This window comes from Oncorhynchus gorbuscha, linkage group LG04 (assembly GCF_021184085.1).
Source record: "Oncorhynchus gorbuscha isolate QuinsamMale2020 ecotype Even-year linkage group LG04, OgorEven_v1.0, whole genome shotgun sequence".
NCBI classification, from domain to species: Eukaryota; Metazoa; Chordata; class Actinopteri; order Salmoniformes; family Salmonidae; genus Oncorhynchus; species Oncorhynchus gorbuscha.
In genome coordinates, this window is record NC_060176.1 from 15,219,541 (window position 1) to 15,235,952 (window position 16,412).

Here is a 16,412-nt window from a genome sequence, read left to right on the forward strand (position 1 = left end):
TATTTTTTTACCATTTTAATTGAACACGATAACAGTAAGGTACTTAATATTTTACCCCAGGGCAGAAATGATTTGATATGGAGATAAAAACAGCTGCATTGGACCTTCAACCCCAACCCCCTTAACCTAACCTTATTTTAACCAATTCGGAAATAGATCATGACTTAACCATTTATCTGCATAAAATATCCCATATCATACATCCAGCTCAGGTTACATATAGGCCTACTCTGCTAACTCCTCCTGCCCGTCCTTCGCTGACCTCACTCCCACTTGGACCCTCTAAATATGGGAAAACAAAGGACAGAAATGTTGCCAGCATGGAAGAGCAATTAGAATGTGTCTTGTACATAAGTAAATAAATAGCCTGTGGCAGAGAAACAGCACAGTCCAGTTGCAGCACTCACGTGACAAATGGATTCAATATTCAAGTTCAAGGCTATTGGAAACACATCATAGTCATATAGGCTATGTTTTGTTATCTTTATTTTCAGAGGGAACTTAATTTGTGGTGTCAGATACATCAAGCACACTTCAATTTAAAACACAGTGTGAATAGGTTTGATTGTAATAATACTCTATGAAAATAGATATCTAATATCATAGCTTAGGATACATTTTATAATATAATAAGTCCCTTTTTTAATAGGGGGGGCCTACCCGTCATTGATGGAAACATAACTGTAAAAATGGCATTAATATAATAACTAATACTTTTGTTTGCATGCCATGCATTAAAATATTTCTGAATTAACATTTACCATTAGGTCGATTACCTTTCATGATACTGGTGCGTGCCGTTTTATATGTAACGACATTCACACGTTATCGGAATAAAAGTGTACAGACATGTAATTTCAGAACTAACACATCGACAGATAAATTACAGTAACTAACGTTAGCTACCTTACCGAGTTGTCTTTCACTTTCTTCCAGTGTAAATTACTTCTCAGTCTGTCAAAGTCTCCAGTTTTTGTTCTTGATTTCATGAAGTGCAACGTGTCATACCAATGTTTGTATGTCTTTGACAATGTCAATGATGCAACTTAAACTATTTTTGTACCTGAAAACAAGCAATTATACTCGTAAACCATATCTAATTCTTTAGCTAGCTTGCTTAATTTACATGTAGCGTCGCATTTAACTCGCGGTCAGTCAATCGAACTAGCTGGTTGGACGCGGCACTGCTGCAGGAGGACTGATTCTCCTCGAACGAGGAGGTGAAAGCGTTGCTGAGAGCCCATTGGCTATCGAACGGCCAATGGCGTGGGTCTTGATGGCTCCCCCCCCCTCCTCCTCCTCGAAACCAGTCCGGGCGTTACTCATATGGGCGTGACTGGAATTGTGTCGCTCCGACAACACTGCGCAGACTCATCAGGACAACTTCGTGAAGAAAGACGGATGCTGGGCGAACGCGGATGCCCAAAGTGAATCTCGAAAAGTCAACGGTTGGTCAGAATACAGAAGTGTGAATAAATTGAGAGTCTTGCTCTGTTACCATGAACATTGGACCTGGATGGTGAGTCTTGCTGCCACAGATTAAACGACCACCGGGAGTCTGACCGAGGCGGGGACGTCATCACATCAGCAGGTACACGGCATAGCCTTCTAACAATCGGCGGCGCAGAAGTCATTGAGCTAAACGTAGGTATCCTAGCTGACCACATATCCTAGTCACAATAGTGGTTATAAAGATCCCATCGATTTTCAAAATCCTTATCCAGGACCCCTGGGCTTCTGCCTCCCCAGCCACTGGTTAGTTAATGTTGCTAACAAGCTAACCTATCTATACTGAACAAAAATAAAGGTAACAATTAACGATTTTACCGAGTTACAGTTCATATAAGGAAATCAATCAATTTAAATAAATTTCGACTCAATCTATTTCAATTGACTGGGGATACAGATATTCATCCGTTAGTCACAGAATTTAAAGAAAAAGGTAAGGGCGTGGATCAGAAAATCAGTCAGTATTTGGTGTGACCACCATTTCCCTCATGCAGCAAGATACATCACCTTCACATAAAGTTGATGAGGCTGGGGATTGTGGCCTGTGGAATGTTGTCCCACTCCTCTTCAATTGTTGTGCGAAGTTGCTGATATTGTCGGGAACTGGAACACGTGGTCATACATCGATCCAGAGAATCCCAAATGTGCTCAATGACTGACATGTCTGGTTAGTATTTAGGCCATGGAAGAATTGGGACATTTTCAGCTTCCAGGTATTGTGTATAGATCCTTGCCATTAGCAGCTAAAACATGTGATGTCGGCAGATGAATAGCAGGACAATGGGCCTAAGGATCCTGTCACAGTATCTCTGTCCATTCAAATTGCTATTGATAAAATGCTATTGTGTTTGTTGTCCGTAGCCTATACCTGCCCACACAACACCTTTACACGTCTTCTGCAGTTGTGAGGCCGGTTGGACTTAATGCCAAATTCTCTAAAATTACGTTTGAGTCGTGTTATGGTAAAGAAATTAGCTTTCGATTATCTAGCAACAGCTCTGGTGGACATTCCTGCAGTCAGCATGCCAATTGCATGCTCCCTCAACTTGTGGCATTGCTATGACAACTGCACCTTTTAGTGGCTTTTTATTGTCCCCAGCACAAGGTACACCTGTGCAATAATCATGTCTAATCGGCTTCTTGATATGCCACACCTGTCAGGTGGATGGATTATCTTGGAAAAGGATAAATCCTCACTAACAGGGATTTAAACAAGTTTGTGCACAAAATGTGAAGTAAGCTTTTCCCAAAATTTGAGAGAAGTAAGCTAGACCTGTAAGTGTTGGTTTCATGAGCTGAAATTTTAAAAATCCCAGAAATCTTTCATCCACACAAAATGTGGATGAACGATTTTTGGGATTTTATAAATTTCAGCTCATGAAAACAACACTTACAGGTTGCGTTTATATTTTTGTTCAGTCCAGATGTGGTTCTGCCTAGCCCTAGGTCATGACTCTTAGTTCCATTACACATTATACGAAGGCGTCTTCTGTAGGGGGGAGTTTTGATAAGATCCCCGTCACTCGGTCTGAACATTAACATGCATCGCATTCGGTAAGGTTTTAGAAGCATATTTACCTCATTTTTCATATCGGCAAGAAATACTTTTCAGAAAATAAGAGGTTATATTTATACACACCTTGATAGGGTTAGTGCTCCCACACTGCCATATCTCAATGTTACAGCGCTTGTTTAGGGAAAACGGACTAAAGACAAAATTAGCAATCTATAGCATGCCCCGAACACCTGTGTGTAAAGCTGTATGGAACTGTGCAAAACTTCTACATTTAAGTATCTTCTTTATCTGAAGTATTTTTTTCTCGCCAGATGAGAGATAAGGGCCATATCACAAGCAATGATTTGACGTTTCCAAATGTTAAAACGCAGCATGGGGGTTGTAGTTCACACAAGGCAGACGGGGAAAGCTGAGACCTGTAGGGAGTTTGAGTGCTATGGTTCTGCTTATGTCACACATGCGTAAGTAGCAGTCTTTGCTGTTCTGTAGTGTGAACTACTTGGTTATCAGCCATAGAACCATGGGTATGAATATCAAATTGTTTTAGAGAATAAGTTTCAACTAACCTGGCATTGGCGACACTCCTAATGACTTAAATGTAAATGTAAATGTAATTCTCGATTCAGTCAAACGTATCTTCTAAAATGTCCAGTTGCAGGTGGTGCGTTTTGAATTTAGAAAATTCTCCATTGTTAAAATGAATAAATGTTTTTCTCCATGAAGTAATCCAACAATGTGTACGGCGCCATCTTGTCTATTTCAAATCTTCTCTCACTGATCGAGACATGAGTGTCATTGTGACATGCAACACTTTGGGGTGGACCCATCTATCTCAATCAATACCAGGTTAGTTGAAAAACCTCTGGCAATGTGTTTTATAGGCAAGCCTGTAACTCGCAGTAATGGGTACCAAAAATCCTTGGTTAAATCACATCTGGTCTTACAATCTGTAGATAGTTGGACAGAGGAGCAGGTAGTCGTGGATGTTCAAAATCGTGCAATATATGTAAAAGTAAAACAACGTTTAGTCTCCATTGTACATAATAACAATTATAAAACATTTTCTTTGTTGCCAGGCAATAGCCTACGGCAGATACTACCACTGAGAGAAGAGTGGTGGGAGTAGGACAACGTTGGGATGCTTGCGTGTCTGTGTGGTGCAGACCAGACATACAGTGAAGAGGAGTGGCAGCAATGTTGCCTGGTGTTGGTGTGTTTGGCACAGGGAGTACGGCACGGATGCTAGTTCCATTGCTGCGGGGGGAAGGGTTTGATGTACGTGCGCTCTGGGGGAGAAGCGAGGAGGAGGCAAGATCCCTGGCGCAGGAGCTGGGCATTCCGTTTCACACCAGCCAATCAGACGATGTCTTATTGCACCCTGATGTTGACCTGGTCTGCATCTACATCTCACCCCCACTCACACGGCAGATTGCGGTCAAAGCCCTGGGTAAGACAACACAAATGCATGCACGCTTGTACACACACACACACACACACACACACACACACACAGTTGGGTTCTATAGTGTCCAGCCCCACCCAGGAAGTGTGGCAGACTGTGGCTCTTTCCTGCCCCTGCCCTGTGGGAGAGTGTTGGTAATCACAGTAACAATCCCAGTGTTTACACCACAAACGTTGGCACAGTGCCTACACAACACTCAGCAAACACAAAATACTCTTACTGTGCTTTCATAGCACACAAGTAATTGACAAGGCCGTAGGGAAGCGATGCTTCCACAAACTTACATAAACAGTACAGTCTGAACACTGATACTGGCTGTGCATTCCTCTTCTAATCTGTCTGGACTCATACCTCGCATACCCCCCCCCCCCCCCCCCATCTCTTTCCCTCTCCATGGCTGAGGCTCTCTTCCTTTTTCTCACTCTTTCACTGTATTCTGAATGATTTACAATAGTTGCTTAACTGAATCGTGAGTTTTGAGGTACTAGTAGGTTATAATAATATATAATAATATGATGTCAGAGGAGGTGAATTGACTGTCTTATCTGGGTGAATTCCTGAGCGTTGACCTTAGCTTCCTGCTTTAGTTCCTGCTTCCTAAGAGTGTGTCCAACAACCGGCAGGTCCCTCCCTGCTCTGGGGGAGGGACTTGCTCTTTGTGTGTGTGCGCGGCAGAGGGATCTGGACAGTATGTTCTTCCTCCTTCTGTGTCGGTCGATTGGTGGAACCCCTTAGTTCGGTGGGGCTTTAAGGGGGGCTGAGGTTATATTTGCACATAGACACACACACACACAGTTAATAAATAGTGCCACAACCTACATACACACATGGTGGTTGTTGAAGCATAGAGGTGCTTTTCAGGAACATCTCTCTCTCTTTCTCTCTCAGGGATAGGTAAGAATGTGGTATGTGAGAAGGCTGCTACCGCTGTGGACGCGTTCAAGATGGTGACTGCGGCGCGGTACTACCCCCAGTTGTTGAGCATTGTGGGTAATGCTCTGCGCTTCCTCCCGGCATTCGTAGCAATGCGGCAGCTGCTGGCAGAGGGATACGTGGGTGAGCTGCAGGTGTGTGACGCCCGCGTCTATGGCCCCAGTCTGCTCGATCAATCATACGGCTGGACCTGCGAGGAGCTGATGGGGGGTGGCGGACTCCACACAGTTGGCTCTACCCTCGTGGACCTGCTGAGTCACCTGATGGGAGCACGAGCGATACGGGTGCATGGCCTTCTCAGGACGTTTGTGCGGCAGAATGGAGCGATCCGCGGGATCCGCCGAGTCACCAGTGATGACTTCTGTTTCTTCCAGATGCTGATGGGAGGTTCTGGACCTGGGACTGGGTCAGGAGTGTGCTGCACTGTGACTCTGAACTTCAACATGCCGGGGGCCTTTGTCCACGAGGTGATGGTTGTTGGGTCAGCAGGGAGGCTGATTGCCAGGGGGACAGAGCTGTATGGGCAGCGAAATGGAGGGAACGGGGAGGAGCTGCTGCTAGGGGACAGCGAAGGGACAGGACAAGAAGTCAAGGATGTCCCCCTACCACACCTGCGGGGGCTAGGTTCCATGGTTAAGGCTCTAAAAGATGCTTTCCAGGCACAGGAAGAGCGTCGGTCGTGGGCACGGGGGCCAGTTGCCATGGCGTCGACGTTTGAGGATGGGCTGTATGTGCAGACGGTGGTGGAGGCGGTGAAACGGTCAAGCCGCAGCGGAGAGTGGGAAAGTGTGGAGGTCATGACACAGGAACCAGATCCCAACCAAAACCTCTGTGAGGCGCTGCAGAGAAACAAGAACTGAGTACTCGTTTATATACACACATACTAATATAAATGATCTTCAGACAGCCTCTATGGCCTGTCCTGAGGAGACTGTCCCCTATCAACTACTACCCTGTGTCTGGTGACCTCTTCCGTGCATAAGGGCCACACTCAAAGCCACAGCATCCTGTCCTGCAAGCAGCCACAGCCAGGCAGACTGGTGGGCACACCTTCTACTTGATGTCAACTCTTCTTCTCAGCAGAGTTTGTGTGTGCATGCCTGTGTTTTTTTACATTTTCTAGCCAATCCGACCCTAGTTCACCTTACCCACACACATTCCTGTCTAATCAGTGAACACCTTGAAGGAGGAAGTGTTAAGTATTCACACTACTGTTTCTCACTCTGCCTCACTACTTCTGCTGATGTAAGAAATGTTTGGAGTTGTTTACATGTCACAGATTAAATGTAGGATTATCTCTTATACATGTGTACTATACACAAACTGTTACTTTTAAAAGAGTAACTTACTAACTCAAGAATTTCACAACAAATCTAACTTTACAACTTCTGGTAGAGTTTACAAGAAGATGCGTATCATCATCAGACTGCCATCACAGCAGAGTTACTCATGCAACCACCCTTGACTTTCAGTTATTTGATGTATATTTTATTATATTGCTTGTTGATCCCATATTCCATATCAGCATCTCCTGCACTGCTAAAATGCTACTCCAACCTCTGCTGTGTACAAGCCTGTGAATAGAATGTGTCTGACTATATGGTGGAAAGACTACTGTATTTATTTCTTTTTTACTTTTGCGTTTTACTAAGAAAAGGCTGTATGCTTTTTATTTAAGTAATATGTGTTCAGGAAGTGTAAATGTGTCTAATAAGCTATAAGTTTGTTAATGAATATTTATATTTTGTGTTTTTAAGTTATCATTTCAGTTTTACTTGGTGTTATCACTGTTACACACAATACCTGTGATTTTGTTTTCAGTGGGGGGGACAGCGGCTGTGAAAACATACTGTGCTCTCGTGTTACTTCCCAAGTTAATAAATATCTCAGTCTTATTGCTGCCTCCGTGCGTGTTTAATTTACTCAGAAGTGAGGATTTTCAAAAATTATTGGATTTTCGGGACATCTGACATGTCAGCCATTTCGGTTGTGCATTTTGTTGCATACGCAGTGCTGACGCGATTGCTGCCAATTTTCAGCATGTGACACCAAATAAAAGACAAAGTATGAAGATAAAACAAACTGCTTTTCAATAGAAATCCCTGATCACACGTGGCTAGCCAAGCGCATGTGCACAAATACACAATCGGGTCCAACAGTCGACTCTCGGTGACTTTAGAACGTTTCAGAAATTCCGTGACCCGGAAGTACCTTTTTAGTGTTGCTGACGAGACGTCTATTAGTTACCACAACCACAAAGTCAAAAGGGCTATATCGTACAAATTCATGAAAATAAAAATGTGGTCTTCATTTAAGGTTATGCGTAAGGTTGGCAGTTTACTTAAGGTTAGGTTTAAAACCACGTTTTAATAAGATAGATTCTAGAAATGGCTAGCGTTATGACATTGAGGCTGTGGTAACTAGTGACGACTGACGAGACGTTTATGGGAAGATGGCGCCTAGAAAGCGAAGTGTCGTTTGGTCTTTTTTCAGAGCCGTAGATGAGAAGAAAGTGACTTGTCTGCTGTGTTTGGAGACCGTCCTTCATTGCGGCCACACCACGAACATGCTAAGGCATTTGCGTAGTAAACACCTGAGCGAGTATAGTAGCGCGGCAACATCAAAAGATAGGTGGTCTGTGGCGGCGGACGACAACAGTCAACCAATGATGATGAACAGTGAAGACTATTGTGATGGTATGATTTGATATTATGTGAAGACGTTATCATACTCGGATATCAGGTAATGCGAATGTAAAGTGTATCAAACTTTCATTCGTCAACCCACGCTTGATGCAGACAGTGTTTAGCTATTCCGTCAAATGTTTCCATTGTGTTAGCCCATGGTAGTGTTAGCCCATATGGATAGTCGTCAGCTCAATGACTGGGCGTCTATGGGAAGACCTAGTATGATAGCTGAGCCAGTCACACTTCGTATAAAATGAATGGAATGCTACTTACCAACTAGCTATATTATGCTGCACACACTGCTGAATGCTTCTACCAAAAACAAGCTAGCTTGTAATGTTAGCAGCTATGCTGTCTGTGTCCCGAATCAGCTGACTCATCGTTACAATATATTGATCGCGGAGAAACATGCTGATTTACGAACTGACTTGTGATAACATTCTCTCTTTTGGGGCAGGATGTCTATAACTTTAGGGTAATTAAACAAGCCAAGCAGTGTTGCCAGGTCTAGTAAAAATGTCTAACCTAATGACCTCTGAAAACCCGCCCACAAGGTCTGAAAACTAGCCCTAAAGTGTTGTTTTGCAGCCTCAAGAGTTGCCACATTTATTCATGAAAGCCTTTTTCCATAATTTTATCATACGTACTTTTTTTACGAAGTGAGTTAAGAACCAAAATACAGTTTTTCATTAAAATAATAATTCTTCCAAGTATAAGAATGTTGCAAGAGAACATACATAAATCGCCTTTATTAATCTCTCCAGATTATTTTCCATCAATGGATGTCGATTTAAATTGTTTTAACTGCTATGATTAAACAATAAGGCCCTAGGAGGTGTGGTATATGGCCAGTATACCACTGCTAAATGCTGATCTTTGGCCTTAGCCTCGTATATTGGCCATATACCACAAACCCCTGAGAAGCCTGATTGCTATGTAAACAAAACAAAAAATTGGGGTCATTCCCATGGTACACAGTCTGATATACCATGGCTTTCAACCAATCAGCATTCAGAGCTCAAACACTATAGTTATGCATGTGCGTAACTATAGATAAATCTGACAGGATAATTTTTCTGGCAATTGTGCCTTCATTATGTGCCAGATGTTAAGGCTACAGACTGTTATAAATGGCCTATTTGCGAGATTGATTTATTTCAATCGGCATAGGCTACTGAAAAATCTGCGTTTATGATTGCAATTAAACTTTTCCATGGTTTGCTGAGCTAGTTGCAGGTAGTTTATAGCCCCTGAAAGGCCAACATCTAATTTCAGGGAAAAGTCCACAATGAAATGTGGAGAATGATACATTTGTGATAGAGCTGTGACCATGATCAACAACTTCCTTTTTAAATTAACATGGCCATTAAGAATTGCATAACACAAGGCTACAACAACAAACGGAGCAATACGCTATTTATTAAATCATTGTGAACTTTCCCCCATAGCATGTGAGGGAGTTACATTATTTCCATTTCGAATGTCCACTTGTGTAGTGCTCGAGACCCAAGAACTGAGCATGCATAAAACCCTTCGCTTTTGATATGGTTTTCCAGAAACAAAGTCGACATTAGAATGCAGTTTATCTAATGTGCTCTTACAGAGCCTAAAGTTGTTTTCCTGTGCTTTGTTACCATTATTTATTGATGCGCATCAGTTCTAGTTTTATGGAACAAGGGTTGGAAATGGATTCCTCCATAATGACGATCTAAACACTATTATTTCAACTTTATTATGTTACTTGTTCAGCACATTTTCATTCATCAACTAATTTAGGCTTGCCATTACAGAGGTGTTGAATACTTATTGACTCAATACATTTCAGCTATTCATTTTTTAAATTTGTAAACATTTGTAAAAATGTAATTCCACTTTGACCTTATGGGGTATTGTCTCTAGGCCATTGACCAAACAAATCTAAATTTACTAACTCAACAACATTTTGAAAAAGTCAATGGGTATGAACTTTCTGAAGGCACCATATGTAAAATACACGACATGACCAAAAGTATATGGACACCTACTTGTCGAACATATCTTCCGAAATCATGGGCATTAATATGTAGTTGGTCCCCCCCCTTTGCTGCCACAACAGCCTCCACTCTACTGGGAAGGCTTTCCACTAGATGTTGGAACATTGCTGCGGGGACTTGCTTCCATTCAGCCACAAGCATTAGTGAGGTCGGGCACTGATGTTGGATGACTAGGCTTTGCTCGCAGTTGGTGTTTCAATTCAATGGGATTGAGGTCAGGGCTCTGTGCAGGCCAGTTAAGTTCTTTCACACTGATCTCAACAAACCATTTCTGTATGGACCTCGTTTTGTGCACAGGGAAATTGTCATGCTGAAACAGGAAAGGGCCTTACCCAAACTGTTGCCAAGTTGGAAGCACAGAATCGTCTAGATTTTCATTGTATGCTGTTGCGTTAAGATTTCCCTTCACTGGAACGAAGGGGCCTAGCCCGCCCCATAAAAAAACGCCCCAGACCATTATTTATTTTCCACCATATTGTACAGTTTTCACTATGCATTGTGCATTGTGGCAGGTAGCGTTCTCCTGGCATCTGCCAAACCAATGTTAGTCCGTCGGACTGCCAGATGGTTAAGTATGGTTCATCACGCCAGAGAAAGTGTTTCCACTGGTCCAGAGAAAGTGTTTCCACTGGTCCAGAGTTTTGATGATGGTGAGCATGACGAACAGTTCTTGTACTGACGTTGCTTCCAGAGGCAGTTTGGAACTCTGTAGTGAGTGTTGCAACTGAGGACAGATGATTTTTATGAGCTACGTGCTTCAGCACTTGGCGGTCCTGTTCTGTGAGCTTGTGTGGCTGAGCTGTTGTTTCACCTAAATGTTTCAACTTCACAATAACGGCACTTACAGCTCTAGCAGGGCAGAAATTTGACTAGGTGACTTGTTGGAAAGGTGGCATCTTATGACGGTGTCCCATTGCAAGTCAATGAGCTCTTCAGTAAGGTCATTCTACTGTCAATGTTTGTCTTTGGAGATTGCATGGCTGTGTGCTCAATTTTATATACCCATCAGCAAATAGCTGAATCCACTCATTTGAAGGCCATGAATCCACATACTTTTGGCCATGTAGTGTAGCTGTAAGATAAGTTGGCTAGCAACACATTTTAGGTGAATGGTTGAGTCAGACAGTCCTCAGTGGAATAACTTCTTTTTTTTTTTATCTTTTTTTTTTGCTGGTACACTTGTCTCAGTGGAGGTAGCATTAGAGGAGCAGCCCCCAGAGCAGGCAGCCTCGGTGAGTGACGCTGACATCGCAAGTGCCATCAACGACATCCTGAAGGCAGCAGAGGATCACGCTGTGGTCAGAGACACCGGGGCTGTGATTGTGAGCCAGGTCAGTGCAGGGGCCACACCATCTGGCCGGAAGTGGAGCTCCGTGTGGACGCACTACGAGCGGTTGGGGGAGCAGAACCGCTCGCTTTGTCTGATCTGCAATGAGAAGATCCAGCACCAGAGCAGCACCAGCAACCTGCTGCGCCATCTCTCCAAGAGACATCCAGAGGCCTTTGCTCGCCTGGAGGGCCACATCAAGAAACAGAAGACCAGCGATGTCCAGAAAACATTGCGTAGAGATGGCAACCCAGGCCCAAAACACACCAACCTGTCAAGGAGAATTGGAGGGATAGCACTGAAACAAAGCCCAGGGAAATTTCCAGGTATGTCTAATGAAAATATATGTGTGCTTATCGGTGTTGCTCAAATTGATCACAAAATTCTGTATTCGAAGAACTGATGCTCATACGTGTGTTCATTTATGAAAATACGTAAGTTGGAGAACCTGAGCTCTTGATTTCATGCTGTCTTTCCTGTCTCCGCTCTCTTTCTCTCACTCTGTAGATGCATTTGATGTGATGGGAGCATGTGCGGGGGAGGTGCGTGTGTTGGAGCGGGAGCGTGAGCTGACGGAGGCCTTGAGGAGGGCTCAGCAGCAGGAGGCACGGGCGCTGGAGCAGCAGAGGGAGCTCCTGGAGACATTACGTCGGGCCAACACCAGAGAGGCATCTGCAGAGAAGGTGGCCCTGGAGACCCTGAGGAGAAGCCAGGAGCAGGAGGCCCGCTCCCTGCAGAGGGAGAGGGAAGACCTGCAGAGAGAGCGAGTGGAGTTGCAGATGGAGAAGGAAAGGGTGCTAAGGGAGAGGGAGGAGCTGGAGTGCTTAAGAAGGGACTCTGGGCAAGAGAGCAGTCCGGTGCAGACAGTGGACCGAACCACTGGGATGTTCCAGGGGGGTGTGGTACAGGAACAGGAGGTGACTATGAGGGAAGAGGTTCTTGGTTAGGGGATGTTTCAGTAAGCCAACAGGACGATACTGTAATGTTCAGAAGTTGACCACCTATCCCATCACCATGCATTCAGACTCTAACTCAAACACCTCTCTCTAAAAGGAGGGAGATGGTTGGTGAATGCACTCAGGAGGGGGTTTAGTGATGTAAATACTTTTGTAACTTTTTTTATGAAAATTAACCTGTACCATGTCATTAAGTTGGAGGTTTTAGTTCAGGAGTATTTTAAGTCCTCGTGTACCATTAAATCATTTTACTCTAGAACAAAGTGACATATTTGAGTTAGGAGTATAACATAGTTTGTTTATTATTATACAGTACCAGTCAAAAGTTTGGCTATACCTACTAATTCAAGGGTTTTTCTGTATTTTTACTATTTTTTACATTGTAGAACCTCAAAACTATGAAATAACACATATGGAATCATGTAACCAAAAAAGTGTCAAACAAATCAAAATATATTTGAGATTCTTCGAAGTAGCCACCCTTTGACAGCTTTGCACACTCTTGGCATTCTCATAACCAGCTTCACCTGGAATATTTTTCCAACTGTCTTGAAGGAGTTCCCACATATGCTGTGCACTTGTTGGCTGCTTTTTCTTCACTCTGCGGTCCAACTCATCCCAAACCATCTCAATTGGGTTGAGGTCAGGTGATTGTGGAGGCTAGGTGATCTGATGCAACACTCCATCACTCTCCTTCTTGGTCAAATAGCCCTAACACAGCCTGGAGGTGTGTTGTTACGTTGTCCGGTTGAAAAACAAATGAGAGTCCGGCTAAGCGCAAACCAGATGGGATGGCGTATTGTTGCAGAATGCTGTGGTAGCCATGCTGGTTGTGTGCCTTGAATTCTAAATAAATCACTGACAGTGTCACCAGCAAAGCACCATCACACCACTTCCTCCATGCTTCACTGTGGGAACTACACATGCAGAGATCATCCGTTCACCTGCTCTGCAGCTCACAAAGACACGGCAGTTGGAACCAAAAATCTCAAATTTGGACTCATCAGACCAAAGGACAGATTTCAACCGGTCTAATGTCTATTGCTCCAATGTCTTGGCCCAAGCAATTCTCTTCTTATTATTGGTGTCCTTTAGTGTTTTCTTTGCAGCAATTTGACCCCATAATATGGGCTTGGTCTTTTACCAAATAGGGCTATCTTCTGTATACCACCCCGACCTTGTCACAACATAGCTGAATGGCTCAAATGTATTTTGAAGGAAAGAAATTACACAAATGAACTTTTAACAAGAGACACCAGTTTAATGTAAATGCGTTCCAGGTGACCACTTCATGAAGCTGGTTGAGAGAATGCCAAGAGTGCAAAGCTGTCATCAAGGCAAACGGTGGCTACTTTGAAGAATCTCAAATATAAAATATTATATATATATATATATATTTGAACTTTTTGGGGTACTAAATGATTCTATGGGTTATTTAATAGATTTAATGTCTTCACTATTATTCTACAATGTAAAAAATAAAGTAGGTGTTGTCGTGTCTGGCTATGCCGGATGAAGTGATATGACGTGCTATTCTATAAAATAATTTCTCCGTAATTACTATTACCTGATTGTGCTAATCATGTAAATGTAATTAACTAGAGAGTCAGGCACCACGAAATAATATTTATAGAGCTGTTATCTTCCGAATAAACTCTTAAAGACCTAGTAATATTTTAGATCCATAGCAGTCGATATCAATCGTCACCTCAATTCAGTCTCATCTGAAAGTCGTAAATTCTTGGTTATCTGCAAGAACCCTGGCTAACAATTTGAATCAGCAATACAAAATTCGGGTTTATTTATTTACTAAATACCGAACTAATCACACATGCACATAATTAAATCATAACTTGATTACAAATGACGTCATAAAGGAAAACGTCCCTAGCGGGTGGAACAGATATGACAGCTTGTTACACAAAGGAAAGGGGCTGGGTTGAGTGAAAGAGCGGGAAGACCGGAACAAAGGTGAAGCTGTGCTATCGTAAATACAGTATCTTATGCATTCTAAATTACCACCCATTTGGAAAAGGAAAATGCAATAAATATTTACTCTGAGCTGTGCTTCAGTAGGTTGGTTGTAGATGAAAGGCCGTGTTGCCCAACTGAGTCCTTTGTCCTTTGAAGAATGTCTCTGGTGGTCAGTTGGATACGTTGTAGTAACGTCGTTATGTGGTAGATGGGATACTCTGCCTGCTCCTTCCTAACCTGCGTTTGCAGCTGCGGTCGCTAACTCAACGGCTAGGAGGTATCACTTCTGTCGTGAATAAGTGTTCAAAGTTCATACCATTCGCAATTTGGTTGCTCATGCTGATGTTGGCTTCGTTCTGTAGTTATTATCTGAACCATTCTGACATAGGACCGTCATCCTACCTAATCGGAACAGGAAGTTCTGTTGTCGTCAAGGCTGTATTTAGGAAGGGAGAAGAGGTAGTGTTTGAAAAGTTTTATAGCCCATGTCCCTTCACAGAGGCGGGCCACTGAGTGAGCAGCAATATCTTATGAAAACCCACATCTCACATTTTAGAAGCTAAAATCACATTTCATCCCATCACAAATAATTTCAAATGCAAATTGAACAACAATTCCATGTGATCCGATAACTCCGATGTGTAGACTTTCCACTGTAGAGTTTGTCATCTTATCATTGATGAGAATGTCTCAGGTGACAACCGAACTGTCATCAGAGAGAATAAAGTAGACGGTGCACGTGAAACGTTTGATTTATGACCCTATGTCATGATGACGTGTCCATGCCCATATTTGGGCATCCATTCAGGACATCCTTGCGGGAAACTGATCGCGTGCTTATGCCCATATATGGGCATCCTGTTCCTGTTGTCACGCGTTAGAGGGTGTGCTAATTTATGCATATATTGTATCTCTGCTAAATGACTTAAATGTAATGTAATGTATCTATTCCTTTGAATTTGTCATGATGATTGATGTCTAGGTACCTGGTTGAACTGGGGGGTCTGTGTTTGAACTTTTGAAAGATAATGGCCCCACACCCCCTATTTTATTGCCCTTAGGGTTGTTATCTATGAAGCAGTAATGTCTGGGAGGGTGATTGTGTGTGTGTGTGTTAGAAACAAGGTCCCTTCGCATTGTGTACATTTCAAGCTTTCAACAACAATAAAACAGCCATCTAAATAATGTTTCTCGGCCTAACACACTGTTGAGTGTCCTATTTAGTTATCTTTATATGTACATGCACCGACCTTCCAGGTGGCTTCAGCCTATGGGTGTTCGGTGCATATACACCGGGGAGATTAGAACCCCAAAGAAAGATCCTAAAGGTAATTTCAGATTCAAGTTTAGGGTGTAATAACTTTAGGGAAACCACATTTCGCACTATGTACAGACATAGAGAGCCAACACATAAAGGTGTAACAGGGATGAATGGATATTCAATGTACAACAGTAGTCTTCTGTAACAAGCAATATGGGCTGAAAATGGGCCACAGTCAATCATGATAGCCTCTTTTTCGAAAGGCCTTTACTTATGACTTAAACATAATATTTTATACCCAGCTTATTCATTAATGCTGTGGGATAAATCAGGTGTTTCTAGGTGGCCTTAAACAAATCTACAGTGAAACATTATTATTATTATTACACCCTAAACCTGAATCTGAAATTACCTTTAGGATCTTTCTTTGGGGTTCTAATCTCCCCGGTGTACATGCACCGAACATTCTTAGGCTGGAGCCACCTGGAAGCTCGGTGCATGTACATATAAAGAGAACTAAATAGGAAACTCAACAGTGTGTCAGGCCGAAAAACACTATTTAGATGGCTGTTTTATTGTTGTTGAAAGCTTGAAATGTACACAATGCGAAGGGACCTTGTTTCTAACACACACACTCATCCTCGCAGACATTCTTGCTTCATAGATAACAACCCTAAGGGCAATAAAATAGGGGGTGTGGGGCCATTCTCTTTCAAATGTTCAAACACAGACCCCCCCCAGTTCAGCCAAGTAC

At 42.9% G+C, this 16,412-nt stretch overlaps 2 protein-coding genes across 3 annotated transcripts; both read left to right on the top strand.

Moving 5' to 3' along the window:
* The first annotated feature begins 1,340 nt into the window (after positions 1–1,340).
* On the top strand, positions 1,341–7,315 carry LOC124033717 (glucose-fructose oxidoreductase domain-containing protein 2-like). 2 transcript variants are annotated; one of them, XM_046345912.1, is made up of 3 exons: positions 1,341–1,644; positions 4,102–4,472; positions 5,376–7,315. In XM_046345912.1, exons 2-3 carry the CDS (start codon positions 4,220–4,222, stop codon positions 6,278–6,280), a joined length of 1,158 nt encoding a protein of 385 aa, XP_046201868.1. In that variant the 5' UTR covers positions 1,341–1,644; positions 4,102–4,219; the 3' UTR covers positions 6,281–7,315. The 2 variants fall into 2 exon arrangements, with proteins under 2 accessions (XP_046201868.1, XP_046201867.1); XM_046345911.1 differs by having other exon boundaries at positions 1,341–1,591.
* A 464-nt stretch (positions 7,316–7,779) lies between these two features.
* On the top strand, positions 7,780–12,617 carry LOC124033718. The gene is made up of 3 exons (XM_046345913.1): positions 7,780–8,116; positions 11,329–11,793; positions 11,975–12,617. The coding sequence occupies exons 1-3, from the start codon at positions 7,873–7,875 to the stop codon at positions 12,412–12,414; spliced, it is 1,149 nt and encodes a 382-aa protein (XP_046201869.1). The 5' UTR covers positions 7,780–7,872; the 3' UTR covers positions 12,415–12,617.
* The last annotated feature ends 3,795 nt before the right edge of the window (positions 12,618–16,412 follow it).

What these genes read in the sequence shown, in the direction of transcription:
- LOC124033717 (XM_046345912.1), top strand. Translation starts at nt 4,220, where the DNA reads ATGTTGCCTGGTGTTGGTGTGTTTGGCACAGGGAGTACGGCACGGATG. An exon ending in GATTGCGGTCAAAGCCCTGG is followed by an intron (nt 4,473 to 5,375) that starts GTAAGACAACAC and finishes TTTCTCTCTCAG; the next exon opens with GGATAGGTAAGAATGTGGTA.
- LOC124033718 (XM_046345913.1), top strand. Translation starts at nt 7,873, where the DNA reads ATGGCGCCTAGAAAGCGAAGTGTCGTTTGGTCTTTTTTCAGAGCCGTA. An exon ending in CAGTGAAGACTATTGTGATG is followed by an intron (nt 8,117 to 11,328) that starts GTATGATTTGAT and finishes CACTTGTCTCAG; the next exon opens with TGGAGGTAGCATTAGAGGAG. An exon ending in AAGCCCAGGGAAATTTCCAG is followed by an intron (nt 11,794 to 11,974) that starts GTATGTCTAATG and finishes CTCACTCTGTAG; the next exon opens with ATGCATTTGATGTGATGGGA.